At 37.3% G+C, this 25,263-nt stretch overlaps 1 protein-coding gene across 8 annotated transcripts in view; it reads left to right on the top strand.

Annotated features, from left to right (window-relative positions):
• zgc:173742 (DNA topoisomerase I, mitochondrial) overlaps positions 1 to 25,263 on the top strand; it is a 117,622-nt gene that overhangs the window by 70,695 nt on the left and 21,664 nt on the right. For 6 of the 8 annotated variants that reach the window (XR_009824324.1, XM_062035600.1, XM_062035596.1 and 3 more), the window contains 11 exons: positions 1,733 to 1,831; positions 8,513 to 8,597; positions 8,701 to 8,843; positions 8,954 to 9,069; positions 10,175 to 10,296; positions 12,160 to 12,282; positions 14,692 to 14,879; positions 15,419 to 15,563; positions 18,391 to 18,534; positions 19,359 to 19,544; positions 22,347 to 22,415. Coding sequence is in view for 7 of the 8 variants with exons in the window: in XM_062035600.1 (XP_061891584.1) it covers positions 1,733 to 1,831; positions 8,513 to 8,597; positions 8,701 to 8,843; positions 8,954 to 9,069; positions 10,175 to 10,296; positions 12,160 to 12,282; positions 14,692 to 14,879; positions 15,419 to 15,563; positions 18,391 to 18,534; positions 19,359 to 19,544; positions 22,347 to 22,415 (1,420 nt within the window). In the remaining variant the exon portion in view is untranslated. The remainder of the gene's footprint in view (positions 1 to 1,732; positions 1,832 to 8,512; positions 8,598 to 8,700; positions 8,844 to 8,953; positions 9,070 to 10,174; positions 10,297 to 12,159; positions 12,283 to 14,691; positions 14,880 to 15,418; positions 15,564 to 18,390; positions 18,535 to 19,358; positions 19,545 to 22,346; positions 22,416 to 25,263) is intronic. The other 2 variants (XM_062035603.1, XM_062035602.1) reach the window with 2 other exon arrangements.

Consider the following 25,263-nt stretch of genomic DNA (forward strand, 5'->3'; position numbering starts at 1 on the left):
TCGCCATGTCAAAGATGTGAAAGTTTGATTGAATGATTGAAAGATTTATTGTTAATAAATGGGACGCTTTGCGTTCCCAAACAGTCATCTCTGTCCCGACAATCCCCTCCGTGGTAGCAGGAACCCCTAGATACTACGGTAATTACACATCAAAACCCTGCGGCTTTTAGTCGGGTGCGGCTTATATATGGAGCAATCTGTATTTTCCCCTAAATTTAGCTGGTGTGGCTTATAGTCAGGTGCGGCTTATAGTCCGGAAATTACGGTATATATGTTTATACACGTATATATGTATACACATGAATGAGAAAAAAGTTGCGTCAGAAGTCGTGAAAGTAGCTGATTCTAAACAAAAGTTGAACGCATTCTAGCACACTTTAGGTCAAAGAAATGTAAACAGAAAAGTACATATTAGACCAGTTTTTATATATTTTAGGGAAAGTCTTAGGGCAATTGCTACTTACTGTTACTTCAACGTACGAGCTCAATTGGTTTCATGACCCAGCTCGAAACTCAAAAGACTCTTATTTCAAATCAGCCACTTGTATTTCAAATGCATTCAAATCAATTGGTCGGCACCACCCAAAACAGCACAATTTTAATGTGCAACCTACTTAAGAAAAAAACAAAACTTTTAGATAAATATCTTATAAAAATCTATTACAAAATACGTTATTACAAACACCTAGGGGTGTTTGATGAAATAATGTAATATTGTACAGCATTTACTTGGAGTCCAGATTTATGCGATGTCTCCTTCAGACTGATTTTCCGTACTGTAACAATAGGAACTATAAACTAGTTTGTTGCACATGGACGATGGACCGAAAAGATCAGAGTTGACAGCAATTGATGCGTATGTCTGCACAAGACTCAGTGGGCAAGGCTGATATTTTCACGGAATAGTGTTTGCTGTGTGGATGTTGTTTTGGTGCTGATGCTGAATTCCGCTTCAGAGTGTCGACTGACACCGCTGCGGTCGGGCTGTTTTTGCCGAGTCTGCTATATGTAGGGCTGGACGATTATGACACAAATAATAATTGCAATTATTTTGATTGATATTGTTATCATGATTAATTACCCGATTATTCAATAATTTGAAAACATTAGTATTTTTGTGTGCCACCAAATGCAACTTTAAATATAGTTTAAGAAAAAAAAAACTGAATATAATTTAATGACGAATAAACCACAAGAAGTGAAATAATAGCCATACATTTAAATAATAGCGATATAAAAAAATATTTAGTTTTTCCATTTTGTTTTTCAGTTTTCAGTTTTTTCAGTCTAAAATTGTACAACATGTTTGTTAATGCAAAAATCCTCACATCTATTGGTGTAATACATTTTTAGACAATTTTAACCAGTATTTTAGGTTAAAGCATAAAACATTTGTGAATTTATCAAAAAGTGCTTTAAGTACATTATGCTTGTGCAAGGTACTTTTGCTCGAGGTGAACGCACAAAACGGAGGGCAAAGGCCTAAGACGAGGTTTAAGGTAGAGATTTAGGGTTGCCACAAGAAGGCAAAAAAAAAAAAAAGATACACAATCTTGACTATTGGAGGGTTGTAAAGTATATAAGATGCTGATGCTAATGTGAGACAGTGGTTTAAACTAAAAGTAACTTTGGAGGCATAGTTGATTCTGCACATTCACTGTAATAACTCGCAGAATGAGTCACAGACACACTTAATATAGATTTGTGTCAAATATATATTTTCTTGCAATAGGGAGCCAGAAGACAGCGACTTCACCACAAAGAAGAAAGGTGTGAAAAGAAAACTCATCAAAGATGAAACTGCAGAGGCTCCCACCAGTGACACATTACAGTAAGTCAACCACTGATCATTTTGACACGTTTTTAATGTCAATTAAGTCAGTCTTCTGACAAAAATGTCTTTGTCTAATTTTAAATGTATTTAGTTTTAGTCAATTAAAGTACAGAACACAGTTTAGTCAGCTAAAATGACAGGGAATTCAGGTGACTAAAATAAAAAGTATAAAAGATACGGCCTCTTTAAAGTTTGTTTGAAAGTACTTTTATTTAGACCAGGAGTCGGCAACCCAAAATGTTGAAAGAGCCATATTGGACCAAAAATACAAAAACAAATCTGTCTGGAGCCGCAAAAAATGAAAAGCCCTATTACATACATATAGTGTGTCATGAGATATAAATTGAATTAAGAGCACTTAAAGGAAACTAAATGACCTCAAATATACCTAAAAATGAGGCATAATGATGCAATATGTACATATAGCTAGCCTAAATAGCATGTTAGCATCGATTAACTTGCATTAATGCAATGACCAAATATGCCTGATTAGCACTCCACACAAGTCAACATCAACAAAACTCCCCTTTGTGCATTCACGCACAACGTTAAAAGTTTGGTGGACAAAATGAGACAGAAAAAGAAGTAACATAAAACACGCCCTAGAAAGTCGGAGAAAGTTATACATGTAAACAAACTATGGTGAGTTCAAGGACCGCCAAAATTAGTAGGACAAAACGGCACTCGCCAAATACTCGAATCAGTGAAGCATGTTTAATATAAGCAGTGTAATTTATAACAATTAGGGAGGTTTGTGTCATGTTTGTCCTCTACCGAAACCTTATTAAAACAAAAAATATATTTTTCCCCTCATCTTTTTCCATAATTCATACATTTTTGAAAAAGCTCCAAAGAGCCACTAGGGCGGCGCTAAAGAGCCGCATGCGGCTCTAGAGCCGCGAGTTGCCGACCCCCGATTTAGACTAATAATGAAGCATTTGTTTAACACAAAAGTAGCACGATCTTATGGTCAGGAATGCTGTAGTTAGTCATATTTCGCTCCACAGGTCAATGCCAATAAATGTCTTTCAGGCAAAAAAAAATGTTTGTGCTACGTCTCTGGCAAAACAGTATGTATGTGTGTTGTGCAATGTAGTTACGATGCATGCTTTCATCATAATTTGTTTGAGCGTAGAGAACCGGAAGCAGCAAATAAGTGTGTGGCCGGGCAAATGTCATCCATCCCTCCATTTTCTACCACTTTTCTCTCTCAGGATCGTGAGAGGGTTGGAACCTTTCATGTGTTAATAAATATCCACCTCAACTAAATAGGAAATGCTTCATACACTTTTTTTTTTTGCTGCACGTGTGACGTAAGTGCGGCGGACCACTTTCAGAGTTGTCAAGCCTTTAGATTCACCATTGAAAATAAACGATTCCTTGAGGCAGAGAAAATGACTTACCGTATTTTTCGGACTATAAGTCGCAGTTTTTTTCATAGTTTGGTGCGACTTATACTGAGGAGCGACTTATGTGTGAAATTATTAACACATTACCGTAAAATATCAAATAATATTATTTAGCTCATTCACGTAAGAGACTAGACGTATAAGATTTCATGGGATTTAGTGATTAGGAGTGACAGATTGTTTGGTAAACGTATAGCATGTTCTATATGTTATAGTTATTTGAATGACTCTTACCATAATATGTTACGTTAACATACCAGGCACGTTCTCAGTTGGTTATTTATGCCTCATATAACGTACACTTATTCAGCCTGTTGTTCACTATTCTTTATTTATTTTAAATTGCCTTTCAAATGTCTATTCTTGGTGTTGGCTTTTATCAAATAAATTTCCCCCAAAAATGCGACTTATACTCCAGTGCGACTTATATATGTTTTTTTCCCTTCTTTATTATGCATTTTCGGCCGGTGCGACTTATACGCCGTAGCGACTTATAGTTCGAAAAATACGGTATTCATTTTTTTGTAAAGAAGTAACACGGTACAAGAACTAGCTTTAACTTACAGTAGTTATGTAGATGTCAGAATGGATCACTCGCCTGCTGATGGCATCATGGCAGGAAAAATTAAATGTGTCCTATTCACTTTCTCCCAGATGTACACATATTAAGATGTAAACCTGTTAAATCTATACATTTTGTTTTTGGCGGCGAGAAGTGTAACTCCCTTATCTCACAAGGAAAATAATCTGATTGGTTCTCTTTTGTAACTAACTCCCAGCCCCTCTTTCCTACGTACAGTGGAGCAAAAAAGTATTTGATCAGTCACCAATTGTGCAAATTCTCCCACTTAAAAGGATGAGACAAAATGAGAAAAAAAAATCCTGAAAATCACTGTCTGATTTTTCAATAATTTATTTGCAAATTATAGTGGACAATAAGTATTTGGTCAATTACAAAAGTTAATCTCAATACTTGATATTGATTGATTGATTGAAACTTTTATTAGTAGATTGCACAGTGAAGTACATATTCCGTACAATTGACCACTAAATGGTAACACCCGAATAAGTTTTTCAACTTGTTTAAGTAGGGGTCCACTTGAATTGATTCATGATACAGATATATACTATCAAATATATACTAACATCATAATAGTCATCACACAAGATAATCATCAGAGTATATACATTGAATTATTTACATTATTTACATTATTAACAATCCGGGGTGTGGGATATGGAGTGGGGGTGGGTTAGGTTTGGTTGGTATCAACACTTCTGTCATCAACAATCAGCATCAACAATTGCATCATCAGAGAAATGGACATTGAAACAGTGTAGGACTGACTTGGTAGGATATGTACAGCAAGTAGTGGACATAGAGAGAGAGATATCAGAAAGCATAAGAAAAACATTTGATTATTAACAATCCGGGGAGGGTGTTAGTTTAGGGTTGAAGTTGCCTGGAGGTGTACTTTTATTGCGGTTTTGAAGGAGGATAGAGATGCCCTGTCTTTTATACCCTTTGTTGGCAATTGTGTTAGGGTTGTCGCTGGGCAACACAGACTTTTAACTCCCTCCAAAGATTTTCTATGGGGTTGAGATCTGGAGACTGGTTAGGCCACTCCAGGACATGAAAATGCTTCTTACGAAGCCACTCCTTCTTTGCCCGGGCGGTGTGTTTGGGATCATTGTCATGCTGAAAGACCGAGCCACGTTTCATCTTCAATGCCCTTGTTGATGGAAGGTGGTTTTTACTCAATGTCACAATACATGGCCCCAATTATTCTTTCCTTTACACGGATCAGTCGTCCTGGTCCCTTTGCAGAAAAACAGGCCCAAAACATGTTTCCACCCCCATGCTTCACAGTAGTTATGGTGTTCTTTGGATGCAACTCAGCATTCCATCTCCTCCAAACATTACAAGTTGAGTTTTTACCAAAAACTTCTATTTTGGTTTCATCTGACCATATGACATTCTCCCAATACTCTTTTGGATCATCCAAATGCTCTCTAGCAAACTTCAGACGGGCTTGGACATGTACTGGCTTAAGCAGGGGGACACATCTGGCACTGCAGGATTTGAGTAGTGTGTTACTGATGGTAGCCTTTGTTACTTTGGTCCCAGATCTCTGCAGGTCATTCACAAGGTCCCCCTGTGTGATTCTGGGATTTTTGCTCACCGTTCTTGTGATCATTTTGACCCCACGGGGTGAGATCTTGCGTTAAATGCTGTTAAATGTCTTCTAGGTGCATTTTGTAGTAATAAACAAAATAAAACATAAATAATTCTGTGACAAATTACAATTACACAAATGTTAAGTAACATGCTTAACATATTTCAAATAAAAAGGAAGTTTTTTTTATGTGTATACTGTATGCTGAGCACTTAAAAGTATCAGTCGAAGGCAAATTCAAGCAAGTCAAGCATAAATGTACACTGCAATTTTTCAACTATGGAAATTAACCATTAGTTTAACAGAAAATTAATTATGTGTCTTTAGGCAGCATTCATAATTTTTCTGACTAATCCCGTTGTCTCCAGCTGTGGAGAACCCAGCTTTGAAGAACCCAGAAAAGGTAGCGTTCAAACCGCCGGTCTCGCCATGTGACATTCAAACATTCATTTGACATTTACAGTTAATAATAGCATGTTTTAACATGATAGGCAGTGTTAGTTTTTTACTTACCTGCAGTATTAACAGCAAACAACTTGTTGACTTTGCCACAGCTGCTGGTGGTGATTTACTTCTGTCTTGGAGGGAATCAAAAGCGCGTCATTCATCCAATGTTCACATGCTGTGTATGCTAATGTTTATGGTAGTATTTTGTCAATTTAATGCAATATCCACCTTGCTAGTATTGCAAGTTGCCCTGTTGTCTTCCTCTCCCGTGATTAATTCTGAAGTTTGTGCTGCTGATCGGCGCTGTGCGTGCGGACGTCACGCATGCCCACAAGTATCGATAAGGGAATCGTTAACAAAACTTCAAATGATTCCCAGGAATGGAAACCCTCGGAGTCAGTTCTCAACAAGAATCGGTTTTGGATTCCCATCCCTACTGATAGTTATTACCCACACAACCCTGTATAGAAAACATGAACCAGGTTCAGCGTTCGCCGATCCAAATTATACTTTGACAAGCCAAAGTGAACAGTATTTTGGTGGGAATGGCTGCAGAAAGGAGAAGTGTCTGAAAAGCTTTCACAATGCTAATCAAGTGGAAATTACATTTTTTTTTAGCCGTTGCAGGAATTTAAACAGTTATGGCTTTTATAAAATAATTATTGAAAAAAATGTACTTGCAGAGCTCACTTATAGTTATGTAAAGTGTCAGGCATAATGTCTGTAAGTAAGATGAATAACTTTTGTGGTTATAATTTTCCCCAATGCATTCGTTGTCAACAAAAAAGTGAGTTATTTTCCATCATGTCGTTTTGTTAAAGATGCTGTTTGCAAATTGCTCAGTTACATTTTTCAAACCAAGAAATATGACTCCATCACCAGCAGCTAGTTTATGGTAACATTATTAACTTAACAGAACATATATTTTTAAGTGTGTATATTTTTCAGAATTACTCATTATATTGAACAAAAATTGCTCGTCGCCCCGATGAACTTATCTGGCAACTACGGTTGTCACTCACCGCTGTCTCGTCCACACTCTCATGCAGTGAGCATGTGCGCACACACAAAATCACACAAAGCTAATGCGCATGTTATTTTTTTTTCCGTCCTGTCCAGCTTCTCAGCCAAATCCTATTGTTGATTTAGATGCCCATGGCTGTACAAATTTACTTTACAAAAGAGAAGTGTGGGATACTTCTCTTGTTGCCTTATTTGTATTTCACTTTATTACATGGATATATATTATTATTTGGTGCAGCCGGGCCGAAGCAGGAGGGGATAGAAAGAGGGGGAAAAAAAGAAGACCGAGGGGGAAATTGTGGGGACAAAGAGTTGGATAAGACAGAGAGACAACAACAAGAGCAAACAACAATAACAACATCAGCAAATAGAATATGTACAAATATGATGGTAAAAGTGATAGCAAAGAAGCAGTTAGTGAAATAAATACGGAAATGACAATGAACATTATTACACTACAAATGGAGCAATACAAATACCAATAGAAATAGCACTATTGATAATGAATAATAACAATAATTGCCTCTATTATCAGCAATACAATTATTCAAATGCAACAATACATATATGTAATGACAACTAGAAATACAAAAGAAAGCAGATAAATGGAGTGGAAGAAAGAGAAGCCAACTCAGTGTTTCCCACACATTCATTTATTTGTGGCGGCCCGCCACGAAAGAATTACGTCCACCACAAATAATTTTATTTTTTGTTGTTGTTGTTTTTTTTTGTCCTTTCGAGCTTCTCAGGCAAATCATATAGTTGATGTAGATGCCCATATAGGCTGTTCAGATTTACTTTACAAAAGAGAAGTGTAGGATACTTCTCTTGTTGCCTTATTTGTATTTGACCACTACTGTTTTCTGTTTATTTGTTACTGACTGTGGCAGGACACCTCTGCCTCTGTTTCACTTTATGTTGCTGGTAAATAATATGGTTGTAGTAGTAGGCTAAAGTTAAATTATTTAGTATGCACTAATTAAAGGGGCAGAGCTTTAAGAGACATTTTAGCTTTTATATTTTATAAGATATATTTTTTGTAAGAACCACAATTAATAAATATATTTCAGTGAATAACTTATTGTTCAAATCTGTATATAAATATGTACATAAAGTGTTGTAATTATATTGTAAAATGGATGGATGGATGGACGTTTAAAACAAAACTGTTATTAATTAGGAAGTATACATTTTTTGAGCCTTTTTAGAGAAAATCATATCATTGTAGTAATTTATGCAAATTACTCGATGTCATTGTGACCACGCCCATAGCCACGCCCCAACCGCCACAGGTATCTTGGCAGTTTATGGGAAACACTGCAACTATATTAACCTTGTAGATTGTTATATTAATATTAGGTTAAGCTTTGTCAGTGTGCCATATGTTACCCAGTTTACCCAAGGGCAACAGCGTTAATATGTTTGATGAAACGTGATTATATGCATGAGTGCATGTTATGCACGGGCGTAGTTTTGTCATTACGTGCTAAAAGCCGCAAGAAGGCGGGATATTAATGTTTAAAACACATTGGAAAGTTAGCACCCTTAAGGCATCCATGTAAAGGTTGAAAACAACCCCCTTTAATTAGGGTATTAATATTGTGTTTGTGTTTGGGTATCAGCAGCTCAAATAAGAAAAGAAGACAACATTTAGTGGAAGAAGAAAACGAGGCTCCGAAAAAGAGGACCAAAAAGAAAGCTGAGCAGGTAAAACTGTCTGCCGCTTCATCCATCTCCATCAATAACACATCTGACATAACTTCTGTAAGAAACATAGTTCATGCAGGAAGTGTTACATTTATATCTACAGTTTATTTCTCGACACGGGGTGAAGAAAGAGGAAGAAGAGCAACGGGTCTCAAAAGCGTCTAAGAAGACAAAAGACGAGATTAAGGAGGCAAGACTGTTGAAGATCAAAAAGAAGGAAGAGGAGGAACAGAATCGCTGGCGATGGTAGGAAATACTTTTATTCAACTTGTTTTGAACCTGGCTCGATGTTACCAACAGTCTCACTCTTAAAGGAGGAATTTAACTTGATCAAAAATATCTTCATATTGCATCAGGTGGGAGGAAGCGAAGTATGAAGACGGGGTAAAATGGAGGTTTCTGGAACACAAGGGACCCTACTTTCCACCTGAGTACCAGCCTCTACCAGTCAAGGTTCACTTCTACTACAATGGTCAGTATTAACAAGAGATTTTGGGATCTACCCAACACAATACAGTTCTAATATTCCAAATATTTAACTAATTGTGAATCTCCTCACTTTTTGAATACCAAAAAGACAAAACAAGAGTTTATGCGCCTCTGTAGACACACAGAGGTTTCCAGTGTGTAATATTCTGTTTGCTATATGTCAACATGAACATGTTGTAAACAGTCAATCATCCACATTCACAGTCAAGTAAATGAATGGTGAAATATGATCATGATCCTTGCAGGACTTTCTTTCTCTGAGATACTTATTTTAAAACTGTTTCAAATAGATTACAGGCTGCATTTCACTTTATTTGATATGAAAATGAACTGTGCAGAATATCCCTTTCACTTTTATCACCCTTCTCATGTACTGTGTACATTAATTTTACATGACACAGGATGAATTGAAACATGTCACCATTATGCAAATGTGCATGTACAAAGTTAGTGAGCCATTGCAACAGAAAATCTGAGGTTTAACCCGCAACTTGAGAGGGCCTAAAAGATGATCATCTGATGATGTTAAATACAACTAGTTAATGAATAACTTTGTAAATAGTTTTTAAATGAACAAATGAATGATACATTTGCTCTATTAATAAGCAACTTTAAAGGGTACGTATGTACTTTAGTTCAGGTTCCTGGGATCCCATAGGTCTATTGTTAGCAAGGAACAAGGGGATTGTTGTCGATTACTAAAACATTGATGGATCTTCTCAAGTCAATGAGTATTTGGTGAAAGAGTGATTAACTTTAGTTGTTACTGAGCCAGAAGGCCTATGTAATGAGATGGTTTGATCTGCTTGTGCATGTTTGTCCTTGTAGCTGAAAAGTAGTGCAGTTTGAAAGCTAATCTTTGTGCTTTACAGTCCTTCATAAATTAATTAATTTGCCTGACAGGTATGTTGGTATGTTGATACTTTATTTTTATCCTGTCACTTGCACAATACTTTTCTGAGTGAATTAAAGAGCCTTGTGATGTGAAAAGTGGAATTAATCCAAAGTGCATCAAACAAAAATAAATCTTCTGGCATCTTGTTACAAAATTAACACATCACAGTGTTTGTTCGTTTTTTTTCCCACAGGTAAGCCAGTGAAGCTGAGCCTGGCAGCTGAGGAGGTGGCTGTGTTCTTTGGCCAGATGTTAGATCATGAATACACCACTAAAAAGGTTTTCCAGGAGAACTTCTTTAAAGATTGGAGGCGGGTAAACTGAAAGTGGTCATTTATTTTACATTTGACAAGTAAAAGTGATACTGTACTATTGATATTTATTTACAATAGTTGTCTGAATGTGTCATTGATTGTTTTCCGTGTATTACATCTTTCTGCTTGTGCATTAATATGACCACGGAAAAGGTGTTTAAAACCTGTTGTTACTCATTACGACGCTGTGTCTGTCATAGCAAAGCATAACCTTTTGTTTTCTTTCAAAATAATATCAAATATTGGTTTTCCCTTTCCGAGGTTTGGAATAAGAATGTTGTTGTTTTTTATATATTGGAATAGTGTGTAAAAAAAAAAAAAAGACATTGTCGAATTTGTCAGTCAGGGTGTCCTTTGTTAGCAAGATGAGTTGCCAAGCCTAGGGTCATATCATGCAGAATTAATATTGCACTGCTCAGTGCTCAATGCACTTGAAAATATGATTTGTGTGAAGGCATTGATATGCTAATCCCTACAAGTAGCTTCTCTGCATATGAACAAATCCAATTAAACTGTTATATTAAAGGCGGAAAAAAAAGCTCTTCTCGCTCCACTGCCCTCAGTGCACGCCTACTATCGTTATATCAGTCATGCTTATGATGCATTCCATTTACCTTGGAAGTTGAAAGTCTGAGCTGGGACTGACGTTACAGCCGACTTGTGAGTTGTTCAGTTACGATGTCGGAAATCAAGGTGGCCACATCCACTAAAGCTATTTTTGCACAAGCCTTGCTTGTCTGAATATAAACAACTTATGGGAAAATATGCACTATCTCTGCAACACGGTGGATGAAAAGGAAACACAATCGCTATTGCTAGCGGTGTACCACACAAAATTAATGTAATTTACGCTATAGGGACTTTACCATGTATAAATATATATATATATGACTGATTTACTGTGACAAAAACTAATCAGAAGTGCTAATAACTGATATTATAAAAGCGGATATCATTGTTTACATCCAGAGCAGCCATCTTTGAAACAAACTCGGGGGTGGTGAGAATGCTCTGACTTTCTAAGTCAGAAATCCGACCTCAAGGGGCGTTGAAATTTTGACTAGGAACTCGGAAATTCCGACTTCCCTGTACAAATGGAACACACCTTTTAGATACGCTGACTGACTAGATGTCCATACAGCTATGATGTTTGAACGTGTACATGGTAAAGTGTGTTACTCTCGAGGTCAGCTTTTGCATTTAAACCCATTTGACCCCAGACAGTGTGCTTTAGCAGCAGCAGTTGATGACAAAAAAAACCTCAATACGATAAAGCAACAAGCTACACATTAAAGTCCTGTTCAGTATTTGTCATGTTCCAACATACCCTAAAAGCAAGAACTTCAAAAGATGATATGTGGTCATATGGACAAAGTCCCTTGCCTCCATTTCATTCAGTAATCACATTTTTTAGACCGTAAGAGGCCATAATAATACAAGCCCCACATGTTGACATTTAGCACCAATAACGTCTGTGATGATCCATAAAGTCTCCACCGAGAGCAACCTTTTATTGGTGCCCTGTTAGCGATCTCTTTGATGAGAGGAGCCTTTTGAGCAATAACTTCAAAAAGTTGATTTGAAGCTCAACTAAACTGCTGCCTTATCGTGTGCTGACATATCAGGCTGACTTTTTTTCCTTTGCCTCTGTTAAATACCGTCAACAGCTTCCATGCCAAACGTGTTCATTCTAACTTCCATTTTATGAGGGGTGTTTTGAAGAGTTTTCTCAACAGTTTTCCAATTATTAATTACTTTTTATTTAATTGGTAATAATAAAAGGGATTGAAAAATAGAACATCAATATAGGCTGCTGTTGTTGTCTTTTATTTATTTACATGGTCTAACTTTGCACCTGTTAAAGGAAATGACGGACGAGGAGAGATTGTTGATTCGACATCTTGAAAAATGTGATTTTGGAGAGATTCATGCCATGCATAAAGCCAAGGTGGAGGAAAGAAGAAGCATGAGCAAGGAAGACAAATTGGTAAGTACTGTAGGTTTGTCACGATGTCAGAATTTCAGGAGTCTCCACCGCTAACTATGAATTGCTGCGATTCTCAATACATATTAGATACCACGATAAAAATAATTAAACTGAACCAATGTACTTGGTACAACTAAAATCACTACTTAATTGAAAACTGTTTCAAACTCAAGTATTTAATGTTTCAACATTGTTTTGTACAGAATTTAAATTACAGTACCAGCTGCCAAGAGGTAACTTGTATATTTGAAAAATAAAAAAAACAGTGGCCTATAGCCTTCCTGTATATCAAAACAAAAAATACTGTGCTTATAAATATGCTTATAAATAACAATACTCAACTATTTTACATTCTAAAAAGAACAGCAATGGCATGAAGCCTTCAAATATATTAAGGAAACAATATTGTTAATATTTCAATTTGGTGAAAGCGTGACGCCATGTAATTTTGTACCGGTAATTAAATTACTTTTTTTTTTTTTTTTGTTATCAGTATTTAACATTTCAGCCTTTTTGCATTATGCTATGCCTTTGGCTCTATTCTTCCAATTTAGCAGTTTTTTTCCCCCGTTTGTCTTATTCCAACAATGTACCAGAGGCCCATAAATAAGAGATGCCTTGAGCAAATGTCCCAGAGGCCACACTTTGGCTTCATGTTGAAATAAATAAACCAGTCGTGTTCAAAGTGTTGCCAAACCTTGGAAGAATGTCTGTTTTCTTAGCACTTGTAGAAGTTAGGGTTGTATGCTTCGGGAGGTTTTCTGCACGTCGTGGTAATGCACATTGCCTGGGCTTGGGGTGGCAGATCTCAGCTCTCACTCGCTTGGCGAATGCTTTCTTGATTGCTTGCATTTGATTACTGAATAAGTCTATGACGTAAGATACTCCTCTCTTTCACCTTTAATATGTACCTCTACTTGCTAAATGTAGCGTCAAAGTTGATAAAGTGCATCACAGATAATTTCTTATTCTCTGGCAAATCGGACGTATATGCAGTGTGATTTAAAGCAGAGTTGCGCCACACCTACTGTTAAGCTATACTGCCACAGTTCCATTGTAATTTATGAACGGAAGTGCCAAATCCGCATTTGTGACAGGCCTCCGTGAATATGTAAATAAATGGGAAACACTGGCTCATTTAAAAAAAAAAAAAAGTTTTTCAGCGCTCACGCACAGAAAATTGACATGGCTCACTTAGGAAAAAGTGTTGTAGATAAGTATTGATACTTTTGACAACCCAATTAGTAAGATGTTATTTTTTTCAGTGTATGGATTATCATTAAATGGGGTGATGTCTAAAGAACTGACTAAAAGGACAAGAAGCTGTGTTAAGTGGTTATATCGAGCTGATGGACCACTTGCTGGTATATACAGTGTTTTCAAAGGTAGTACATTGCTTTAGTGTTTGCATTTGCCAATTTTCTCTAAAGTCAAGAAAGCTAACTTGCAGGCCCCCACCCATACTGACTGATTTTGATTCTTCCATTCAAAATGAAAATGTCAAACATGTCAACTAGGGCTGTGAATCTTTGGGTGTCCCACGATTCGATTCAATATCGATTCTTGGGGTCACGATTCGATTCAAAATCTTTTTTTTTTTTTCAATTTAACACGATTCTCGATTCAAAAACGATTTTTTTCCCCGATTCAAAGGGATTCTCTATTCATTCAATACGTAGTATTTCAGCAGGATCTACCCCAGTCTGCTGACATGCAAGCAGAGTAGTATATTTTTGTAAAAAGCTTTTATAATTGTAAAGGACAATGTTTTATCAACCGATTGCAATAATGTAAATTTGTTTTAACTATTAAATGAACCAAAAATATGACTTATTTTATCTTTGTGAAAATATTGGACACAGTGTGTTGTCAAGCTTATGAGATGCGATGCAAGTGTAAGTCACTGTGACACTATTGTTCATTTTTTATTTTTTTTTATAAATGTCTAATGATAATGTCAATGAGGGATTTTTAATCACTGCTATGTTGAAATTGTAACTAATATTGATACTGTTGTTGATAATATTCATTTTTGTTTCACTACTGTTGGTTTGTTCTGTGTCGTGTTTGTGTCTCCTCTCAATTGCTCTGTTTATTGCAGTTCTGAGTGTTGCTGGGTCGGGTTTGGTTTTGGAATTGGATTGCATTGTTATGGTATTGCTGTGTATTGTTTTGTTGGATTGATTAATCTAAAAAAAATTAAATGAATAAATAAATAAAAAATAAAAATCGATTTTTTTTCCCACACCCTTAATGTCAACCCTCGTATCTGCTTAAAATATTAATATTGACTGCACCCATACCCTCGTGCATGTGTATGCAGATGTTTTATTATATGAAAGTATTGTTCCACTGGTTAGTAATTATGGACGCCTATATTTATATAATTTGGTATATACTTTGTTACAGATATTAAAAGAGGCCAATCAGAAGATAATAGAGGAGTATGGCTATTGTCTGTTGGACCACCACAAAGAACGTATCGGCAACTTCAAGATTGAGCCTCCAGGGCTGTTCAGGGGTAGAGGAGAGCATCCTAAACAGGGCATGCTGAAGAAAAGGATCCAGCCTGAAGATGTCATCATCAACTGCAGCAAGTGAGAAATGGGCAAAGATGATGCAAACTGACTTAAGAAAAAGCTGAATTTTCCCAAACGATTTGTTTGCGACTTGCTACAAAATGCACTTTAACCTCTGCTCTCTTTTTCAACTAAGTACGTAAAGTGAAATGGTTCCTTAATACAGTGTGTGAACTCTGAAAGTTTTACAGATCAGTAATGCAATTCAGCACAATGGTTACCTCAACCAACCTCAGGGAAACAGGGTAGGATATTATGCAGCGGCTTCCTATCTTCACACAAAAGCGTTTGACATTTTAGCCAACCAGAATGGTATTCAGTAGTGCGCAGATCTATGATAAGGATGAACAATTCTAGTGAGGAGCAACATCTTGGCCCATTCCCAAGTTACCCCTTTCTGAAAATCAGTATATTTCATGTTCTCCTGCTTAAAAAAAATAACATTGATCAATTCATTACTGGCAAATTTGTAAAGTTTGTCATACGGTACATGTAAATTACATCAGAGGATGATCATTAGGTACTTATGAGATCTTTTCTCGCCGTGTATCCCACAGAGAAGCAAGCATCCCCGTGGCTCCTGCTGGTCATCACTGGAAGGAAGTTCGGCATGACAACTCTGTGACATGGTTGGCCAGTTGGACTGAGAACATCCAGGGAGCAATTAAATATGTCATGCTTAATGCCAACTCCAAACTCAAGGTCGGTCTGGAACCGAAATATGCAATTTGGCTAACTCAGTGGTTCTCAATTATTTTCTGTCATAGTAATTAAAAAAGAGCAATCGTCAATTAAAATACGATCTACTTTCAACAAGTAAGGCAGGTTTGTCTTTGAATATATTCGCAAACAAGATCCTCAAGAATAAATATTAATCCTCTGGGGCCGTACTTATCAAGCTTCTTAGAATTACTACTAAGAAGTCTGCTAAGAGTTGACTTAAGAGTAAATAAATTCTTCGCTGAAAGCTGCACTTAAAAGTTAGTTATCAAGCGTCTTACTCACACTTTCAGCGAAGTGTAGGACTGAATCTTAAGTGTCACACTCAGAGCTGAATTACGACATTACTATGTGCCGTAAACGGAATTTTAGGTGACGTCATTTCTGTGTCCATAGAAATGACCAATCACGGAAGGGAATCCGTTGTCTAAGAATAAAGAAATATCTTGGACATATTTAAGTGGACAATGGGAGTGTATATTTTGACAATAAACTACAAAATAATACAAAAGAAACTAGTCCCCGCCGGCACTCACGCTACCGCTCCCTCTCTTCTATCGCCCACACACTCACTGACGTCACTCACCTCACGGCCACACACATACGCTACTGTCATAACATTTTCTTTCCAATTCATTAATTAGGCAACTAATTTGAAACTGGTGTGGGTGGCTCTATATATACTAGCCCACTGCAGACACATACAGAAATCAACAAGGAATCGAAAAGTATTAAATCTGTGACAAAAATAATATCCGCTCTGTCTAAACGATACCGTTTGATCAGCTGCTCGTCATCAAAAAAAAACAAAACATTGTTCCGTTCCCTGAACGTTCGCGCACGTCTCTCTCGCCTCAGTGCCATCCCCTGCTGGCAACTCCTAACCACTTAAGACATCTCTGAAGGTCTCTTAAATATCGTGGAGAGTAGGAGTGATTCTTAGACTTAAGAACGTTGATAAAAAGCTTTTATTCTTAAGTTTGAGAGTAGGACTAAATTTCGCAAATTCTCAGGACTTAAGTGTAAAATGGCACTCTAAGAAGCTTGATAAGTACGGCCCCTGAACTATATAAACCTGTGGAATTTTTTGTGGCACAAACCTTTATATAGAAACAAAGTACAAAGTTTGGAACTACGTATGGTACTAAATTCAATACAATCATTTAAATTATTTACTTGCAATTTATATTTTTTTCAACAGCTTCCTTTCTTTTTTTCACACATGAAATGAACTAAATGTAAATGTTTTAAATTATCAGTACAATACGTGGAGAAGGGGTAGAATTAAATACAAGCTTCACTTCTTTCTACTCCTTTTTGAACATGTTAAATTGTGCAATTTTTTAATTGTGCAAAATGTTTTTGTGATGTAACTTGTTAAAAACATGTTTGAAACAAATCACGTCAAACATACCATTATGAATTGGGGTTATAATTCCACAATTTTTAACATGTTTGTCTTTATGCTTCTCCAATAATGTGTTTTCTTCAGGCATTTCGTACCGACATCAACACACGATAGATATGTGATGCTGGGGAAACACTCACACTTGTTATACAGTGTATGTGGAAAGTATTCACAGCGTTTCACTTTTTCCACTTTTTCTGTTACAGCCTTGTTCCAAAGTGGAATAAATACATTTTTCTTCTCAAAATTCTACACACAATACCCCATGATGGCAATGGAAGTCTTTTGTTTTTTTAATTGCAAATTTATTAAAAATAATAAACGAAAAAAATCACATGTACATAACTCACAGCCGTTGCTCAATTTTTTGTGGATGCACCTTTGGCAGCAATTACAGCCTTTTGTGGCTCCAGGGAGCCACTAGGGCGGCGCTCTGCCTCGGGTTGCCGACTGCCGGCCTGGTGCAAACCGTTCACTGGGATGTGCATTTTAAACTAATGCTAATATTACCTCTCACCACACCCCCAAAGTGGCCCACCCTACTATTTTAGAAGTACCGGTGTAACTGAACATAAACAACATTGCATAAACCCAAAAACATTTACCATTGATGACGTGCCACCTCCACCAATTAGGTAATTCTCTGGTACTGTAGCCACATTACACATTAGTGTTGGGGGAATTTAAGTATGCAATATTTAGATGCAAAATGTTCCCAATTAATATATTGTCTCACTATTCTGATTTTCCTTATCCTTTTTAAAAAATGTGTTGATTGCAGTGTGTCCTTATGGGCTCAATATACAATGATAAATCAATAGCTGCAGTAATCTAATCTATCGATTAATTTGTTCAATTAATCGGATAAAACACACTATGCTTCAATGCGTATTTTAAATAAAAAATGTTTTTAAACAAAACTTTTTTCTGCTTGTCATAACCTTATTCTAATAAATGCACAACATCAAAATTTAAATTGCACTTTTAACGTGTACATTAATTCTAAATAAATCAAAACTTTCTGCTGTCTTGCCGCCTTACAGATCACGGCACACACACACACACACACACACACACACACACACACATGCCACAGCTCTCATGCGCGCTGCAGCAGTCGTGCAAAAAATATGTCCGTGTATGTAAAGTTCCGGCAAGTCTAGACGTTATTTTTTATTAGATACTCTTATTAAACGAAGCAAACAGAATATAAATCAAATTATTTTTCTAATCGATTTAATTGATTAATCGTTGCAGCCGTACAATGAATATTCAACAAGCTGAATATTGTATACAGAGCATTCAGTCAGTGTTTCTCCTTTTTTTATTTTTATTTTTTTTACACGTGTCTTTTTGTCAACACCTCTCAACCATGCTCTTATTTCCATTGTTTGAATACAGGGAGAGAAGGACTGGGAGAAATACGAGGTCGCTCGCAAACTTAAGACGTGTGTGGATGCCATTCGTAAGCAGTACCTTACGGATATGAAATCCAGAGAGATGCGTATTCGACAAAGAGCTGTGGCCCTCTACTTCATAGATAAGGTATGATGATTCATTTGTATGTTCAGTACATGACTCAAGCAATGAGAATACCGAGTTCATAATATCTGCACAGCACCGCGACTGTCGGACAGATTCTTCTCAACACTTGGTCCTAATACCAACGTGCACATGGGCATGTTGGAAATCAATGTTTTGTGTTCTGATAAGATTTTGCTGCCTTCTCAATTAACACTATTAAGTGCAGGGGAAAATTTGACTTGATTTAACATTTTCTGCCTGTGTCCTAAAAGCTAATGACTTCAATCTGTGTTGAATAAAATAGATGGACTAACCCTTTCATTACTCTTTGACTTGTGCTACTGCCAGCATTTTTTCAGTTCATCTCTTTTGGGGTAAAAATTTTTTTTTATAATTTGTTGTTGATTCGACTGGTAAACTAAACACACTTGTTCAGAATTTTAGTAATGACGGTAAAATGTCATAATTACATCATAATTACATCATAATTAATTAAATTATCCCCTCAACTCCCCCCAAAATGGATTAACTTGCTGGAATGAAAAAGACAATATAACAAGCATCCATAAACGTGGACACATGTGGAAAAGTGCAATATATTTATCTGTACAGTAATCTATTCATTTATATATATTTATTTATTTTTTATATATATTTATTTATTTATATATGCACCTTATTGCTTTTTTATCCTGCACTACCATGAGTTTATGTAATGGAATTTCATTCTTCTCTGTGCTGTAAAGTTCAAATTTGAATGACAATAAAAAGGAAGTCTAAGTCTAAGTCTAAAAGTACCCGCTGTAGAACTGGTATTGATTCCGATGTTTTCTGACCCGAAAAAGCTGGCGCTGAGAGCTGGTAATGAAAAGGAGGAGGGTGAGACGGCGGACACAGTGGGCTGCTGCTCGCTACGGGTAGAGCACATCACGCTTCACAAGGAGCTGGATGGCAACACGTGTGTGGTGGAGTTTGATTTCCTGGGTAAAGATTCCATTCGCTATTACAACAAGGTCCCTGTCATCAGCAAGGTAAAAGAACACAAGTCACCTCGGCTTCTGCAGTTTCCCAAACAAGTAAACATGTTCTTATTTAGTGTATTCGAACTTAAGTGGTAGTGTTGAATATTAAAACATTTGTTTGAATATAAACTGAAGATGGGTTGATTAATATTATTTCTTGATTAATATGTGCTTGAAACAGAATGACCTAGCTGTCACTGTGTCTGTATGCGTGTGTGCGCGCAATATTGAAATGAGTGCTCGCAAAAGCGATGCACTGGACAGAATTAATTAGTCCCCTGCCCTGATGCAAAACTAATTCCCAAGAAATTGCTAAATGTCACTCTGAATTTTAAAAAGTGAGGGATTTACATTTGTGAAATCAGTGTGTCAAAAATGCTCATGATGGTATACCTCCAGTGTGCCTTATCTGCCACTTGAAGGGTAATGTCATGCAGTGTTCTTTTTTTTTGCCTCCCCCTGCAAAATAGGAAAGTGAAAATCAATTATGAACAATGTATTTGACATTGTTCCCCACATGAAGGGAAATAGGTTGTTTACACTCATGTTAAACTGTACTGTTTGCCTATAGTTTATAGGACATAACATACCTACTGCTTGAGACAATATCCCTGAAACTTATCAGGTTAGACATCCATACTTGCCAACCCTCCCGGGTTTTCCGGGAGACTCCCGGAATTCAGGGCCTCTCCCGGAAGAGATTTTCTCCCGAAAATGTCCCGGAATTCAGCCGGAGCTGGAGGCCACGCCCCCTCCAGCTCTATACGGACCTGAGTGGGGACAGCGGCGACAGTCTGTTTTCACGTCCGCTTTCCCACGATATAAACAGTGTGCCTGCCCAATCATGTTATAACTGTAGAATGATCGAGGGCGAGTTCTTGGTTTCTTATGTGGGTTTATTGTTAGGCAGTTTCATTAACGTCCTCCCAGGGCGGTAACAACACACAAAAACAGCAGTCACGTTTTCGTCTACCGTAAAGCAGTTCGTCTGCGTAAACAGCAATGTTGTGACACTCTTAAACAGGACAATACTGCCATCTACTGGATAGCCTCCGGGACACTGAAATTCAAGTATTTATTTTATTTATATGTATAAATATACATATATATATATATATATATATATATATATATATATATATATATATATATATATATATATATATATATATATATATATATATATATATATATATATATATATATATATATATATATATATATATATATATATATATATATATATATATATATATATATATATATATATATATATATATATATATAAATTCTTGCATCCAGCACACCTTACAACAGTGGTAATAAAAGATGCAACCTATGCTTAAAAGAGAAACTGTTTATCATATACCGTCCAGACTTGTCATCCCTCAACAAGCGCAGCGAAATTGTATCAGCATGCCGTCACAGAAGGAAACACCTCCTAGGTAACACATGAGTCAATCACCACGCCCCCACGCCTGCCTGTACCCACCCGCTCTGTGCCCTATATAAACCATGGTATGTGAATGCTTCCATTAAAATCTCCTGAGGATTGAGGAAAACCCCTCATGAAACAGGCCTGTAGAGATGAAATAGTCTTGTGATTTTTTTCCCACACATACATACATATATATATATATATATATATATATATATATATATATATATATATATATATATATATATATATATATATATATATATATATATATCTAAAATTAACTGAAAGTCAAGTATTTCATATATATATATAAGTGCATATATATGAAATACTCAAGTTGGTGAATTCTAGCTGTAAATATACTCCTCCCCTCTTAACCACGCCCCCAACCACGCCCCACCCCCCACCTCCCGGAATCAGAGGTCTCAAGGTTGGCAAGTATGTAGACATCTCAGGGTAATATTGGACTCAGACTTTAACAGCCACATAAAGTCAATAACATCAGCAGCTTTTTACCACTTTAAAAAACATTGCCAAAATCAAAAGAACAGTGGTCAAAGTGACTAATCCATGCCTTTGTCTCCAGAAGGTTAGACTAATGTAATGGCCTTTTCACTGGGCTCTCTAAACAAGCTGTAAAGCAGCTGCAGTACATTCAGACTGCTGCTGCTCAAGTTCTGACTAGAACCAGGAAATATAACCATATTAGTCCAGTGCTTAGGTCATTGCACTGGCTTCGTGTTGATCAGAGAATACACTTAAAAACAGCTCTGCTTGTGTACAAGTCTTTTCATGGTCTTGTGCCAAAGTATATCTCTGACATGTTAGAACCATATGAACCATCTTGGGCTCTGGGAACCTCAAGGAGTAGTTTCCTGCTGGTGTCTAAAATCAGGGCCAAACATTTATGTTGTATGCTATCCTATCATCTGCAATTTTCTTTCAGAAGTTGTGACACGGGCTTCAATGTTGGCAATGTTCAAATCTAGGCTGAAAACACTTCTCTTTAATTGTGCATATGACAACTGAAAGTATTTTATCTACACTTACTGATTTTGATTTGAATTACGATTTTTTTTTGGTTTTATTTTTTATTTAAATGATATATTTTTATGATTACTTTTTTATTTTTGCCTCGTAATTTTCTGTAAAGCACTTTGAATTGCCTGGTGTACTAATTGTGCTCTATAACTAAACTTGCCTTGCTTTACGAGATCACACTAATGCAATTGTTAGCAAGCCCATATTTTGGTAAGTGCTACCCGCAAAGCAAGTAAGTGCTGGCCTCCTTTTGGATGAATTGTTGATTTCAAAATGTGGAAATTGTGTAATTTAAAAAATAAACAATATGAATATGTTTTTCTCTTCAGGTATTTAAAAACCTTAAGCTCTTTATGGAGAGCAAGGACCCTGGAGATGAACTTTTTGACCGCCTCAGTGTGAGTGCCTCGATTATCTCCTTGCTTTTGTTTTTATAACTGTTTTTCTCCTTGTATAAAACGGACTGAGAATGACTATTTAGTAACGTTACTAGATGATAGTTAAAAAAATGAGTTGTTCGTTGAAAGAACTCAGGAGTCCATTAAAGGCCTACTGAAATGAGATTTTCTTATTTAAACGGGGATAGCAGATCCATTCTATGTGTCTTACTTGATCATTTCGCGATATTGCCATATTTTTGCTGAAAGGATTTAGTAGAGAACATCGACGATAAAGTTCGCAACTTTTGGTCGCTGATAAAAAAAAAAGCCTTGCCTGTACCGGAAGTAGCGTGACGTCACAGGCTGAAGAGCTCCTCACATCTGCACATTGTTTACACCAGCAGCGAGAGTGATTCGGACCGAGAAAGCGACGATTACCCCATTAATTTGAGCAAGGATGAAAGATTTGTGGATGAGGAAAGTGACAGTGAAGGACTAGAGTGCAGTGCAGGACGCCAGGGTGTATCTTTTTTCGCTCTGACCGTAACTTAGGTACAAGGGCTCATTGGATTCCACACTTTCTCCTTTTTCTATTGTGGATCACGGGTTTGTATTTTAAACCACCTCGGATTCTATATCCTCTTGAAAATGAGAGTCGAGAACGCGAAATGGACATTCACAGTGACTTTTATCTCCACGACAATACATAGGTGAAACACTTTAGCTTCGGAGCTAACGTGCATAGCATCGTGCTTAACTGCGGATAGAAACAGAAGAAATAAGCCCCTGACTGGAAGGATAGACAGAAGATCAACAATACTATTTTTACTTCTACTATCGGGAGACACCGAACCAAACCCTGGACCTGTAACCACACGGTTAATGCTGTCCAGCCTGGCGAAGCCTAGCAATGCTGTTGCTAACGACGCCATTGAAGCTAACTTAGCTACGGGACCTCGACAGAGCAATGCTAAAAACATTAGCTCTCCACCTACGCCAGCCCTCATCTGCTCATCACCACCCGTGCTCACCTGCGTTCCAGCGATCGATGGTGCGACGAAGGACTTCACCCGATCATCGGTGCGGTCGGCGGCTAGCGTCTGCTATCCAACTCAAAGTCCTCCTGGTTGTGTTGCTGTAGCCAGCCGCTAATACAACGATCCCACCTACAGCTTTCTTCTTTGCTGTCTTCATTGTTCATTAAACAAATTGCAAAAGATTCACCAACACAGATGTCCAGAATACTGTGGAATTATGTGATGAAAACAGACGACTTAAGCTGGCCACCATGCTATTCCAAAATGTCTGCTTCAACCCGTGACGTCACGCGCAAACGTCATCATACCGAGAAGTTTTCAGCCGGATATTTCCCGGGAAATTTAAAATTGCACTTTATAAGTTAACCTGGCCGTATTGGCATGTGTTGCAATGTTTAGATTTCATCATTGATATATAAACTATCAGACTGCGTGGTCGCTAGTAGTGGCTTTCAGTAGGCCTTTAAATTGTGGAAGTTTGCCAAGAAAAGAAGGGATCAAATGGAATGTTTTTTCCATGATCCTGGGAGCAGAAGACTGACCGGGTCTAAATGTGAGGTATTCATATCATAGGGGCCATAAGATGAGCCATGGGTTGGTTCTAATGAAAGGTACAGATGAGCAGACCGATTTTTGCAAGCCTGGGGAGTTAAAAAGGATCTTAAACACACTGCCGGATAAAAATGAAACCGCACAAGTGAACATGCCGGCTGGATGAATTTCCCCTCATAAAAATGTGTCTTTTCGATCATGTCCTTTGGCTACAGGCAACAGATTCCCAATTTCAACAGTCATTTCACCACTGGGACACAGAAATTCTCAGGGTCATTATTTGTCATGTGAAAACATAACCCAAACTAACAGATTGTCCTCACTGAGGGAACACTCAGTCAGAATCACTTCTTGTAGTCAGTCCACGGACAGGCGACCTCACGTTAAGTGCCTAGAGTTAAGGGCCTCTTTAGAGCTGGAGGTAGAAGGAACAGTTGAATTAGCATTTCATTACAAAATAGTTAAATGAAGGAGGGGGAATGTCACTGAGATAAGGCACAAGAGGGTCTGAAAGTTAGCCACCTGCAGCTTTTCAGAAAAGCCATAGACTTGAAAAGAGGTTGTGAGGTGTATGGCGGCGTATTGACATGCAGCAATTGAAGGGTAGAGCACGCTGTTTCTGCTCTCTAGCTTGCAGTGTGCCAGGAAATGTCAGGTTGTGTTGGAGGTGGCTTGATAATGGATGCTGTAGGGCGGTCTGATTGACACACAGAAAAGCCGGGCAAAAAGCTGAAAGACGGATGTGTGCAGGATTTGTGTAAAGGAGGTGTTAAATGATGTCTGGAAAAGTGTGATGGAGGAGAATGATGTTTTAACATTAGGTGGTTGGAAGATACAGTACAGTAATAGGAGTTGGACAAATAAGGGATGCTACAAACTAGGGCTGGGTGGTATACCGCTGTTATAGTTAATAACAGGATATTTTAGAAAGCGGTATATATTTCATTCAATACCGCCATACCGGTATTGTTTGATGTGCCTTTGTTACAGCTGTTTGCGCTTCTCTGCGCCTGACAGGTGAAATACAGAGCATTTCCTTTGGCTCACCTCCACCCTTTGGGTGTTTACAGAGGCTTCTCTGACGCACAATGACGCGCTGCGCATCAAACCTTTTTTTTTTTTATGACTGCCAATGCTTTGGTCAGCGACTGCATTTGGCTATTTTTTGAGTGACTACAGCTTTATTTAAAGGCCTACTGAAATGAAATGTTCTTATTTAAACGGGGATAGCAGGTCCATTCTACGTGTCATACTTGATCATTTCGCCATATTGCCAT

Source organism: Entelurus aequoreus, linkage group LG24 (genome assembly GCF_033978785.1).
Source record: "Entelurus aequoreus isolate RoL-2023_Sb linkage group LG24, RoL_Eaeq_v1.1, whole genome shotgun sequence".
Lineage (NCBI taxonomy): Eukaryota > Metazoa > Chordata > Actinopteri > Syngnathiformes > Syngnathidae > Entelurus > Entelurus aequoreus.